This window comes from Columba livia, chromosome 18 (assembly GCF_036013475.1).
Source record: "Columba livia isolate bColLiv1 breed racing homer chromosome 18, bColLiv1.pat.W.v2, whole genome shotgun sequence".
Lineage (NCBI taxonomy): Eukaryota > Metazoa > Chordata > Aves > Columbiformes > Columbidae > Columba > Columba livia.
The window spans coordinates 11,442,778-11,455,972 of NC_088619.1; the positions used below are offsets into that span (position 1 = coordinate 11,442,778).

The 13,195-nt window shown below is 50.7% G+C and overlaps 1 protein-coding gene across 7 annotated transcripts in view; it reads right to left on the bottom strand.

Annotated features, from left to right (window-relative positions):
* Positions 1–297: 297 nt before the first annotated feature.
* RGS9 (regulator of G protein signaling 9) overlaps positions 298–13,195 on the bottom strand; it is a 29,872-nt gene continuing 16,974 nt past the window's right edge. For 3 of the 7 annotated variants that reach the window (XM_065034989.1, XM_065034992.1, XM_065034993.1), the window contains 8 exons: positions 11,472–11,585; positions 10,388–10,503; positions 9,882–9,969; positions 9,222–9,360; positions 8,101–8,186; positions 6,939–7,056; positions 3,470–3,819; positions 298–2,104 (listed from right to left, as the gene is read on the bottom strand). In XM_065034989.1, coding sequence (XP_064891061.1) covers positions 1,951–2,104; positions 3,470–3,819; positions 6,939–7,056; positions 8,101–8,186; positions 9,222–9,360; positions 9,882–9,969; positions 10,388–10,503; positions 11,472–11,585 — 1,165 coding nt within the window. In that variant the 3' untranslated portion in view covers positions 298–1,950. Of the gene's footprint in view, positions 2,105–3,469; positions 4,363–4,581; positions 7,057–8,100; positions 8,190–9,221; positions 9,361–9,881; positions 9,970–10,387; positions 10,504–11,471; positions 11,586–13,195 lie in introns of those variants that run through there. The other 4 variants (XM_065034990.1, XM_065034991.1, XM_013370222.3 and 1 more) reach the window with 4 other exon arrangements.

A 13,195-nucleotide genomic window follows, 5' to 3' on the forward strand; every position in this document is an offset into this window, starting at 1 on the left:
AGGTTCTTATGGGAGCTGGGTATTATATAGCACCAGTTACGTTACTCTTGCTAGGCACATAATAAATAAGAGTGGTGCCCAAGTTCATCACGGAGAATGCATGCATTCATCAGCTTGTGAAACTGGGATAAGATGCACATCTTCCTCAGCAAGCCGAGGCGATGAGGAAGGTGAGGAAGGTGAGGAAGGTGAGGAAGGTGAGGAAGGTGAGGAAGGCAGCTTGGGCAGTGGGTGCTGAGCAGTCCCCCAGCTCTGTGCACATCGGCAGCGCCAAGGAGAAAACCACAGACAACCAGGTTCCACGTTACAGCGTTTACTGAGTGCACGGAGCACGACCCACGTCCCAGCCCCAGACACACGGCTGATCCGCAGCCGCCGCTGGCCTCTGGAGTAGAAGGCAAAGAGGTGACAAGAGGAACCTCAAACCAGAGAGAGAAATATTAATTGTAGAATAGCGCTTATAATATGTACATTATATTGAATATAATATCATTAATTCTTATACACCACAATGTCTTCCTCTCGTGTTTCCTGGATTATACACTACCAGTGTCTCATCAGGAGTGGCTGAGTAACAATATTAACAAAAAAAAAACATCACAAAAGACACCGTATTTGTCTCTCAGAAGTAATAGGTGGCCACTGCTGGTGAGTGCCAAAGCAGAACCAGATCATCCCAACAAAGCAACACCAGAAAGAGCAAATGCTCATTTGTACAAGAGAAGCATCACGGGCAGTGTGGGGCAGCAACCCACTGCTCAACATTTGCTTTGCATCGTTCTGCTCCCTTGGGAAAGAGCCTTTGGAAACAGAAACAGCCCCTTGATTTTCCCAAACTGCCCTGTGATTACAAGTGTTGTCCCAGACCCCGAGGGAAATAGGGACCGCTGAGCATGTGTGAGGAGAGACGTAAAATCTCACAGTAGCAGCCAGTGCGAGGAACCACGGCAGCCACACAGACAAAGCTCCGTTTACAATTAGAAATACAAAACACCGACAGTCACAGGCCACATGGCCAAACTACGGAACAACGACCCACATCACACACACCTAGGAAACCCCTCCACGCTTGAACGAACAAACCATCACCAAACACTGACACAAGGTACTGAAAGCGACGTTCTAACACTCTTGATAACAGCACCAAGACTGTGGCAATGCATCAGTCTAAGTTTGCAGAGGCTCAAAACACTAACATGGATTTTAGATCTTCCCAGGTGTTGCCAGGGTGCAGTTCAAGCCATGGTCTCAGAACCCATCGTGGCACTGAGAGGCCACAAAAGGGAAACTGGAGCTACTGGAGCAGTGCTCTGGAGCCCTTGCCCTCCTGCAGCACTGCTGGCTCTTTGGGATCTTTTCTGGTTTGGATGGAGGAATGATGCTGTGCCATACAGCTTCCCATGAGGGGTTTGCTTTATTTTCCCTTGCAATCAGCTGTCTTTTAATGAGCTTGCTTTAAAATTAAATAATTGTCATTAATAATAAGAGGTGGACCCAAGCTGGGGACACAAATGTGCCCCAATCTTGGCATTGAAGTCTGAGTCCTACTCGGAGAAATGCCTGCAAGCTTGGCTCCAGCTGTGCTGTGTACAGTGTGCTGACACCTCATGGCCAAGCAAGTAATTCAGATAAGACACCATTTCCCAGGATATATATACACACATAAATTCTCCATCTGCTATAAGGCAAGAAATGAGGTTCATTTATCAAGAAGTTTGTCATGAATAGATCTGAATATACCAAAGATAGGAAGGAAAACCAATCCAGAAATACTTGGGATTTTTGAATTACAAACAGATGGGTACACCAGGGTCTGTTATTCGTAGCTGTGTCAGTCTGAGCCTCCTTGATGCTGAAGGACGGCTCTAACGCACTTCTGCGACAGCATGGCCCATGAACCACACCGTGCAGTGTCAGGCCTGGAAAAAGGGTCCGTGTCTGGGCTGCTTGTTACCCAGCTCTTCCCCGTTCCGCGGGGCTCTCCCAAGGGCAGATCACCTTCACAGAGTCCTCACGACCTGGGTGCTGCTTGTCCTCTCCCTCCTCAGGGCCCATGGGGTAGATTCGGCTCTCCGAAGGAGCATCCGTTTTTATTTGGAAAAAGCTGGTCGTGAAATAAAAACTCATCACTCACAGGGCACTTTCTGACGCGCTTTCCGAGACAGTGAGCACACACAGCACCGAGTCTGGCTTTGAGTTTTCCACTGTTCAAACCCCAAATCCCAAACCAAAACTCCAGGGCATGAGCCCGCAGAGGTGGCAAATGCCCTTTGAAGCAAAACAGCTGTGTGAGGCGGCTCTGGCGGAGGCGGAGCGCAGTGCCAGGTTAAAAAGGAGCCCTCAGGTTTGTGCTTTTGAATTTATAACATGGACTCATCCACTTGGTCAGCAGCTCGGGTGGATTAAAAGAGGTTGAGGACATGTCACTCTTAGTGAGGGACACGGCCAGGATTTGGTTTCATCAGTGACACATTCTCCAGGCAAAAAAAAACCCCCAATCTTATACATCCTGCTCCAGCATAACAAATGATCACAACTCTCCCTCAAGATTTCTCCCCCCTCGTTACTTCTGGGTCTTCTCTGACTTTCGAATCATTAAAGCAAACCTGAGCCCATGCTCAAGAACAAACACAAATATACGAGTGGTTTTCCAAATTTAGGGATCAAAAGTAAAACCTGGGGCTTTACACCACAAACAGGAGGTGTGAGCGCAGCAGAGGAACCACCGGCACGGCCTCTTGCCCATTTCTCATCAGAAAACGCATCCGAGACAGAAAACAAGTGCAAGGAGCCGAGGGGAAGAGACGCTTTTAGAGGCTGGGACGTGATTTGGGGCAGGCAGCACAAACACAAGGGGTGGTTTTAGAAGCAGTTGTAGGAAAGGCAACCATCAGCCTCGCAGGGAGGATTCTGAGGGATATACAGGCTCCCTGCCCCTGAATACGTGAACATCTCCCCATCTCTGCCGGTGCAAAGAGCTCGAGCTCATCTCCAAAGCCACCAAAATAACCGAATTGGATAAACTACAACTTCTGCTAACATACATGCAGCCCGTGAAGCCGGTTTGCATCACAAATGTATCTTCACACTGATCTGGTGCAAGGGGGCCGCCATTTCCTTCAACCTGGGGAGGCTCAGGGACACAGGGCAGGAGGTGACATGCCTGCAGGGGGACAGGCAGCACAGCTGCCTGGCGTCCCCAGGACAGTCCCCCAGGGCTGGCAAGGAGGTGCAGCACCTCCCTCTCCTTGCCCAACACCAGGGAGGAGCAGAGCCAGTGCCACTGCTGGCAGCCGCCATCACGCACAGCCCCACCACAGACAGACATGGTGGGGGAGATGGCGGCAGCTGACTGGAATATAAGGCACAAGGCCTACGTTAATAGGCTCAGCTGATACTATTTCAACTTCGGGCTAATTACAAATCAAAATGGTCCTGGAAGGTGTCTGGATGTATGTGTGGCACGTACCTGCTCACCGCCTTGGCGTCTGGCTGGAGCCGCCGCTCCCGCTCGCCCAGCGGCTGCACCTTCCCATGGGGCACGGCCGGGCACTTGGGCGAGAGCGTGGCCAGCACGGGCGAGGTCCAGCAGCCCCTCCTGAGGAGCCGGCCAAGGGACAGCCCGGCCGTGCGGGGCCTCCTGCCACCCGAGGGGCAGGGGCTGGGGCCGCCCGCCTCGCTGCTGCCCAGGGCCAGGCTGATGGGCGAGGGGCAGGCGGTGCCGCAGGGCAGGGTCGGGGGTACGGAGGGCGGCGATGGCGGGACACAGGTGCCGGTGTAGACAGCCTGGCGAGGGGCCGGGGAGGTGAGGTGGGACAGCTGCAGGAGGAGAAGGAGAGAGGCTCGTCAGGGCCGATGGCGGCCGGTCTGCACAGACTTCACCAGGAGGAGAAACTTTGCTCTGGAAGAGAAGGACCGGGTGCCACTGGCAGACAGGGCTCAGCCGAGAGGCAGGTGACAGCCTCCCCAGCCAAGCCCAGGCCGGTGTCCCCGAGTCCAGCAGCTCTGACCGCCTCCCTGCCCTCCCACAGCAGGGATTTGCCCATGGAAAGCAACAGGGTCATTGCTACTGGCCTCGGTGGTTCTGACAGGTTCAGCCCCGCAGGACTGGGATGCTGCAGGAGACACCCTTGTCTCATTCCTTACAACCATCAGCTCCAGTTTGCTACCCTGAGAATGTGATCTTGGCTATAAACTGCACAGCCATGTCACACCCAAAGCACTGATGTGCTGGCTGCTGGGGTGGCCAAGAAGCAGAACACTGAGCTCCAGACCCTGATGATACAAGAAGCCACGTCTTGTGCTGAAGCCCCTGGTGTCCCCGGCTGGTGCTGTGAAGTCTTCAGCTCAGCTAATTCAGCCCTAAGGACAAGCCCAAGTAGAGATTAATCAGCAGAGGACACACTGTGTGCCGAGGTCCCCCTTCCGTTTCCCAAAGACTCACTCCCAGAAGAAATTAAATGTAGCTCAAGTGTCCAGGGAGAAGTGCTGAGAGCAGAGACACATACAGAAAGTGCATGCATGGCAGAGAGATGACACAGTGAAGGATGAACACACTGAGACAAGACAGAGAAGGCTTAATTCAGCTTTTTTCATTTTCTACATTTATTTTTATTAGACAGATGAATGCATGGGAGCAATGGCGAAGAAACAAAACAACATATTGCTCTGATTTCCAATGGAAACAAACAACTTCTTGGCTGGCACAAAGTGAAGTTCAGTTTGTACCGCGGTCACACTTTGTACCAGGCGACCTTCCTCTTTGGGGGCTGAACAGCAAGGGACCGAGGAGCAGAGCACTGGGTCACGCCAGCTCCTTCAGCCTATTTGCACGCAAAATCTGGCTCTGCTTGTGCTGAACTGGTGTTTCACAAGCACAGTGACTCCAGAGTATTAACCCACGTCAGAGGGACAGCGATGCAAAGCTGAGATGATGAAAAAATCAGAGAAAGGAATGGATAGAGAGAACATAAAAAGCAAAGCTGCAGACAAAATAGAAGTGGAATCAGAGGGATTGACTGGAACACACAGATTTGTTATTTATTATTTATACCCTGACTCGATGTTCCACATGCTACTACACACTGGCAATCCCAGCGTGCTCAGTGCTCCATGTTATACAGACTCTGAAGAGGCTGTAGAGCTCATCACACCCAAGTAGCTTTGGGCCAACCCTGCCAAGTTCTTGAGTATCTTTCAGTGCTCTCATGTCCAGGTCGGCTGATGGTGCTCAGTACCCGATGTAAAAAAGCCTTGCGGTTTTAAGCAGAATTTTAAAAAACCACAGTCTGAGCCTGCTCACCCTTATGGCATTGCAAAGTTTGGCATTGCTTCCACCGGGAATAAGAGCAGAGACTTAGCAAGCAGACCTCGACATCAGAGCAAAAGACTCGCACAACTTGGTTTCAGTTCCTCTAAGTTTTATCACCATTAGGTTAAGGGCGGTCAGGAACATCTCCCTGGCTCTGCAGAGGTACCAGATCCAACTGTGTAGCCCAGATTCTCTGATAACACACAAGGAGGGCAAGAATTGCTGTTCAGGACACAGCTACTGCCTGATTATCCCCTTGGCAAGGGGCTGGTCCACGTGCACCCCGATACCTGAGGGCTCCCACTCCCACCCAGCAGTCTCCATCTCCCATTTCCTGTGAAATCATCACACCAGCAGTAAAAACAGATGAACAATACGAAATGAAGCTTCTTAGACCTCAGTGCTTCCCAACCAGTCCTTTTGCTTCCCCTAAATTTTAACAAAAAGGAAGCTTTTCTGCCCCCACAATTCCCTTTACTGGGCTTTGCAGGAATCTTTCCACTTCTGGTAATCACTGGCCTGGTCCAGACACGCTGGGGTTTCCCAGCAAAGCCTGGAATCTCCCTGAGCTCTGAGCACTGACGTAGTATTTTAGGTTGCCTCGTTCTAAAGAGCAAGAGAGACCGAGCAAATGAAGAAAAAACAACCCACTACTTAAAGTTGAAATCAGCTCTTAACAGCTCTCCACTGGCTCTTCCTTGTCTCTCGGCTACAAGCCAGTGACAACTGGAACTACCTCCCGCTTTTTTAATAACAGAAAACAGAGCAGAAAAAAGACAAGACAAGAGGTAGGAAGGATTTGATAAAGGAAACACAAGCGTCTCTCAAGCCCTCCTGCAGGCTCTTGAGAGGGACGGCTCTCTGCACCCGCACACCCCAGAGCTCTCCCCAGTCACCTCCAACGTGCCGGGGGAACCAGGACCGTCACTAAAATTCAAAGGGTCAACTAAACCTTCAGAAACACCCATCCTACTGGTCTCAAAAGACGTCTACCCTGCTCTTCTGCAGCTCCGTTGTACTGGCTCAGAGGTCCAGGATACTTGAAGTGAGGGGCACGCTCCTCTCCGGGGGTACCCTTGGGAGGGTGCACATCCCCGGGAGGATGGACACCAGCACAGACACTCTGACATGGGTCACCTCACCCTGCTCCCTGTGGGGTCACCCATCTCTGCTCCCAGTATGGACAATTTGAGCCCAAGGGAGTGGGACGGCAGAGCTTTACCCTGCCCTGTGCAGCCCCAGCTCACGGAGGAGCAGGGGGAGGGGAGAGGCAGCCGGGCTGTCCCAGTCTCCTGGTGGGGCTCAGGGCAGCCAGAAGGCATCTCCCCTCCCAAATGTGCGGGGAGGGAGCCGGGGCGCTGTGCCCCGAGTCCGGCACAGCCAGCAGCCTGGCTCCGGCAGCTCCCACGCCTGGCAAGTGACATCTGCTGCTGCAGCAGCCATGGCAACGTGCGGGAAGCAGGCGGCTGGCAGAGCCAGCCTGGGAAACCTAAAGCAGCACTGACACCTTCAGGAAGGGGAGACGAAGCTCAAGCCCAGCCTCGGCTTGTCTTTTCCCTGCGGGGCTCAGAGCCTACTTGGGAGGATCCTTCTGGAGCTGGCTCCTGCGATCCAGCTTGCTCATAACCTGCGTGATGTCCACGGTCGTGGCGGCTTCTTTGGCTTTGGCCTCTTCCTCCTGCTGCCTCAGGATGACAGGGCTGGGGCTGGAGCGGAGGTGACGGCGTCCGAACGGGAAATTGGAGCTGGGCAGAGAGCGAGAGAAAGGACCAGGGCATTACTGAAAAGTAGAAGAGTGCCAAAAACTCACCACTGGTAAGAAAACTTGCCAAGAGAGCAAGCTCAGATAGAGAGATGGACCTGGAGAGATGCTGCTACCTGCTTCAGTGAAGCCATTACCAGCAGCAGCAGAGAGAAGTGTTAAACCAACTCAGGATGAGGTATTAGCTCTCTGGCTTACCCAGGACACGGAGTGTTCTGTGTCCACAACAGACACTGGCAAACATGACGGCAGACACCAGGGACAACCAGCATCTGCCAGCGACCTTGTGATGTGTGGCTCAGGGAAAAACTACCCAAACCCCCAGCACATCAGCAGGAGGGTTCTTTCCACAGGCTTGAAATGGGCTTTAGATGAAACAAGGGTGTGAAAGTCCATGATTCCTCTTTCTTGCTTGACGAGTAGAAGAGGAACAGAGAAAGCAGCACACACCCAGCCTGGCCCTGACACCGCCCGCTCAGCTTAAAAAGCAACTGCAGTTCAAATGGCCTAAATTTGCTACGCAACCTTCACCTCGGTCTAGAAAAAGCCATTTCAAGCCTGCCCCTCCTAAGGCAGTCTACCTTGTGCCAGCGTCACTGGCAGGTAAGATGCTGTTTGCTCTCATGCCTGTCACCTCCATGTCACAGGGGGCAAGTGGCTTTAGCTGAGCAGAACCCACAGAGGACCCTGTGGGGGTTCCGTGTCTCCTCTGGCAGCCAGCATTTCATGGGCAGGAGTTTCCCCTCTCTCCTTCCAGGGAAGGAGCCGTGATTAATTCAGCAAACACAGCCTTTCTAAACAGACCAGGCAGCTGAGCCATCAAGTTGATTCTGACTTCACACAAGCCCCTTCCAAAGGGCTGACAAATAAACAGCAATATCAGCGTCAAAGCAAGACATCTTCTCAGGGAAAAATTGTACTTAATTATGTGAACATCTAAATCATAGTAATTTTGCTGCAACTCAAGGCTTTTTCTACCCTTGCTACAAGGAAAACAAACCCCACAATTACATCTAGTTTCACTTGCCTTTTTTTGACAGTCTCTTGTGGCACAACAGCCTTGGCCAGCATTTCCTTGTATATTGGAGACTTCAAATAGCGGCCATAGGAGTCCTACTAGGAGGAAAAAAGAGAAACTGGTAGTTATGGGCTGCAAACACCCTTATTAAAATCACCACCAAATGCAGCTGCTCAGGAGCCAGGGAGGCTGGGAACTGGATAATTTCCTCCAGCAGCCCAAGGGACTTTACATCTTTTGGGCAAACCAATAGCCTTTCATCTCGCCGTAAAATTTCCAGGCTTTTGTATCTCACAGCAAAGCTTCCCAGGTAAGACACAGACCTAAAGGTCTGAACTGGGCTTAGCTCAGGCCAGTGGTGTCTCACAGTTATTGCAGGGTGAAGCGCCCATGTTTCAGGAGCCAAACTTTTCGGCAACTGGTAAAAAAACCCAGTATAGTTCTAGCCCTTTGAGTGTCAATGTGCATTAGCTGCTGCTCTGGCCCATAATGCTCCTTCCTGCTAAGTGTATTTTGTATCACTCATAAGGAGTTATGGGTTATTTGTGGTCACCATGATCACATGAAAGCCAGGACATACTGTACGGTGACATCAGCCCACAGCCTGCTGCATCAGTCAGACCTAAAAAAGGGGTGTCCGCCAATATAACCACAGGAAAATGTGTGAAAAAATCCAGTAAAACTTGTACCAAGAGCATAACCAGACGTGGCCTGTTTCAAAACTCAGACAGTTATATCACAACTGATACTCCCTTTCCCATGCCCTGCTGAAATCCAGCTGGATACAAACATCCCACCATAGGGATACCTGATGTGGCATAGAGTGGTACTAACGGAATAAATATAATGATAAATGATAAAAGATTTGTTCAAGCTTTGAATAAGCTGGTGACCAAGCCTGTATCAGAAGGTAGGACTTGCAGCAGGTGCCCGACCTCCACCAACGTGGGGACATGCGGCCTTAGAGGGAAGAAGCAGCAGCAAATTTGAACCAGTGCTTGCTTAAGTCAACAAATATGAGGGATTTTCAAACAAAAGCCACTTGAAAGAGACAGCTGACAACACACAAAGGCCTGGAAAGGCCCAGAGAACTGGAATCCCCCTAAGGCCTTGGAAAAAAAATGACAAACCTTTTTCATCAGCATGTAGATGTGGGTCTGAGCAGCATCTAAAACATAGCGGTGAGGGTGCTTGAGGCCTCTGACCGTGATGCCCATTGTTGTGCCATCGATGTTGATCCAGCGCCTCGCTCCCGGAGCCAGGAAGAGCCTGCAAGGAGGAGGAATCAACAGCACCATTAACAACTGGAGAATTCCTGGAGGTTCCTCTGTCTATGCACAAAAGTCCCTTCAGCTCCCCATGATGATCTGCTGTCCTGATCTTGGGCAGTCAATCTCCTCTCCAACAGCAGCACATGCGGTCACTTCCCCTTGCACTATTAACACACAATACAAACCAAATTTTAGCCCACTGGAGGCTAAAGGGTCTCTCCACTCTCCTTGTGGCAGCCCCATGATCTTTGCTATTTCACATCTGTTTAAGTTACATGCTAAGACCTAAATGTAATAGAATCATAGAACAGAAAGGAAAAGTAACCATATAATAAAACAATACTTAGGCTTTCATCTTCAAAAGCTCCTTTCCTATGTGGGGACATAGGACAGCCACATTTGATGACAGCTTACAAAGAAAAGTCTCAGGAATAAATCATTTGGAGAATGAAGGCCTGTGGAAGAATGTGATGGGACTCATGTACAAAGAGTTTAAGAATATAGAATTACCACACTCACTTGTAAATCTCTTCTGCTTTTTCTTTGATATTGGATTGGTCTCCGTACTTGAGATCCTCACACGCTTCCCAGAAACTCAGATTCTCTCCTGTGTAACAAGGACTTGGTCAGCAGAGAGCAAGAGGAAAACACAATCCTGTTTATTAACTCCAGAACCAAATTTGTTTGACTCGATACTCATCAGCCCCAATTCAGTCTGTCTAATTCTAACAGCCACCTTGAAAATCTCTTGTGGCTGCAGGAGGAAAAGAGCCTTTCCTGCTCACTGACACCTGTCAGAGTGTGAATGCAGCAGTTCCAGCTCCCCCGGCAGCGATGCCCAGCACAGGGAGTGCCCTGGGCTGTGCTTTGTGTCCTGTGCCACTAGATGGTATTGCACAGCCATCGCCTCCAGAGCCACTTCTGCTCCCTTTGTCACCGTCCCAGCTCCCAGCACCTTTGCAGGGATTGCCCCCTGCTCTGTCTCTGCCGTGTCCCTGGGCATGGACAAACAGACACAGACTCACCGCTGAACTCCTTCTTCAGGAAGAGCTGGAAGTTCTGCCGGCCTTTCGGGTCCCGTATCAGCTCGCTGAAGTTAAAGGCCCATCGCTCCACGCGCATCCTGGTGGGGACTTCCACGCTGCACAGGTTGGAAACAAACAGCATTGTGGGGTTCACACAGCCCAGCTAATTGGCAGATGGGTTAAAACCAAAATGCCCTTTGCTGGAACGCCAAGAGACTTTTCAGCACTCTCTGTTTTCCAGAATGCTGTAATGAGCTCCTGAAGTCAGTCTGCTAAGGAAGCCGTAATTAAACAACTTAGTACCCAGTGGGACGAGGATTTATCTCGGATTTATGCTGCTCTCACAATGACAGGCCAGTTTTGCCAGAGGTTTGACTCGGTCCCATGCTGGAGGAGGCACTGATTGCTGCCTGAAGCTTTGCTCCTTGTGAAGGCGCCCGTTGGGCTGTCTGATGGGATAATATCCCTCTAACAGGATTGCTGGTCTCAAATGAGAACCAGTAATATATTATATGCTTCAGGCCCAGAGATGCCACTGTATAATTAGCAAATACTGAGTGGAACACCAAGGGAGACCTCAGAGAAGGGATGGAGCACCAGTACGTGCCTCCAACCCAAACTCTCTCCTAAGAAAGCAGCCTGAGGTTCATGCGAAGAACAAGGGCCATTTCTTGAACCCTGAATTGCTGCACCATCGGCAGCACCCATTTAGCAAGGTTAACACTAAACCAAGTGCTATACCTGAGCATAACTGGTCACATTCCATTCCTGAGCTAGTAAAAGTGGACTTCACTCATCCAGGGGGAAGATCAGACCCACTCAGCAGGGGCTGAGCGCGTACTCTCTTCATCGGTTTAGGAATTTCTGTAACTTTAAGGAAGGCTCCATGTGAAGAAGATAATGCTGGAAGTTCAGCAGGAAGTATTCCCAGGAGACAGTTTCTTTAGCACGACCAAAGAGAGCTCTTCCCTGCTCACGATCAGAGACCAGACATCATGACTAAATCAACAGTTCCCTTTTCTGATTTCTATCAGCCCAAAGGTCAGTGTCAATCACGAGCTGGCAGGAGAATACAAATACATACAGTTTTGCATTGAGATCCCAGAACTCAGGGTCATCTGTTATCCAGGGGTTGCTGGGGAGACATCCAGACAGGATGGGATCATTGGAGAGGAACTGCTCAGAGTACTTCACAAGCCTGCGAGTAAATCCAACAAAACCAAAGTATTAACTCGCAAGCAGAATTGCAGCCAGCCCCGTTACAACCAAATAAATGGTTGCACTGGTTTGTGCTACACGTTACAGAGGGGAAAGTCCCAGAGAAGAGGAAAGCGAGCGCTGTATTTGCTCAGGGGGGTTCTCCACGCACAGGGAGCTCCGGGAGAACGGAGGGAACACCAGGAGCACATCCCGGCTTCTCCTTCCCCCGCTCAAGCACCGCACGGCTCGTTCCTCTGCAAATGAGGCTGAGGGCTCAGCACCAAGCAAAAATGTCTCTGTCCTTGCAGGAATCGGATAAACACTTCTCCTACCTTCTAAGTTGGCCAGACTTATCATTACAACCGACTTCACTAATGCCCTGGAATTTTAGCTTTCTCCTCTCTTTTTCACTCTTGGAAAAAAAGAAAATCATCTGGTTTCTGTGCTTAAAATTCCCTCCCAGGCCAAACTGTGCTCGGAGCTGGGAGCGCACTGCCCAAGGTGCCCAAGGCACCCTGGCACGGATCCCGCAGTCATCCAGCGCTGCTGCACAAACACACCACAGGTTTGGCACAGAGGTGGTCGATCCCATCTTCTCACTGGAAATGCCAGGGCATTCAGCACCTGCGGAATTCACTCCAATCCATATCTTCTAATCAAGCTACAACTCTAAACCTGTCAACTCAGGTAACATTTCTCTGTCCTTTTAATGATTAGTGCCTTGCAGCTCCTCCTAAACAAATGCAATGCTCTGATACATGCACACCATCTAGTTGCTGCTCATATCCTCATCAATAATAATTTGATTTGGACCCAATCCTGCAGCTGAGATGGAGATCCAAATTTCCTGATGACTTTTTGATCTCGGTGACAGACATTATCCATCGGAAGACTAGGACTAACGTATGAAGAGCTCCATTGACAAACACACCCCACAAAATTCCTGGGAGGTGTCCCCAGCTCCATCTCATCATTTGGAAAACTGAGGCAAGCTGTGGTTTCCAGAAGACATCATTGCTTCCCCAGCTCTTCCTCATATCCCATCCATCCGGGACTGTTCTCCCAGGGAACAGGCCTGAGCACCTGGTTTATCTCGGATTGGATAGGGATCTCTGGGAGGCAATGACTATGTAAAGCAGCCGGGTGGTGTGGACTGCGCCTCTCGGCACCTGGCTAGCACATACAATTCCAGGAATGCCGGTGGCAAACACGCTGCTGGCTAATGCTCGGACCGGGAACTTTGCACCACATCGGCTTCAACAAAAATCCAATCAGGAAACACTCACTGAGAAGATAAATTGCTAATTAATTGCTTGGACATTTATGGAGATGCTTGTGCTCCTTCATAATATAGAATAACCTGAGACTTGCCCCAGCCTTCTGGTGAGCATCACCGCACAAGCAAGAGCTGGGGCTGAATCCATCTTGATTTCAGAGGGAATCTCGGCCCAGAGGCTGGTGCCGCTCTGCAAACATCCGCAGAAAAGCCCCGTTGGCTCCAAGGGAGACTCTTCATCACGACTGGGACACTGATCCCTCCTCTGCCTCGCGGCTCCTGGCCCAGCCAGCAAAACAACACTGCGTGTGGCCACCGCATCGATCCTCCTG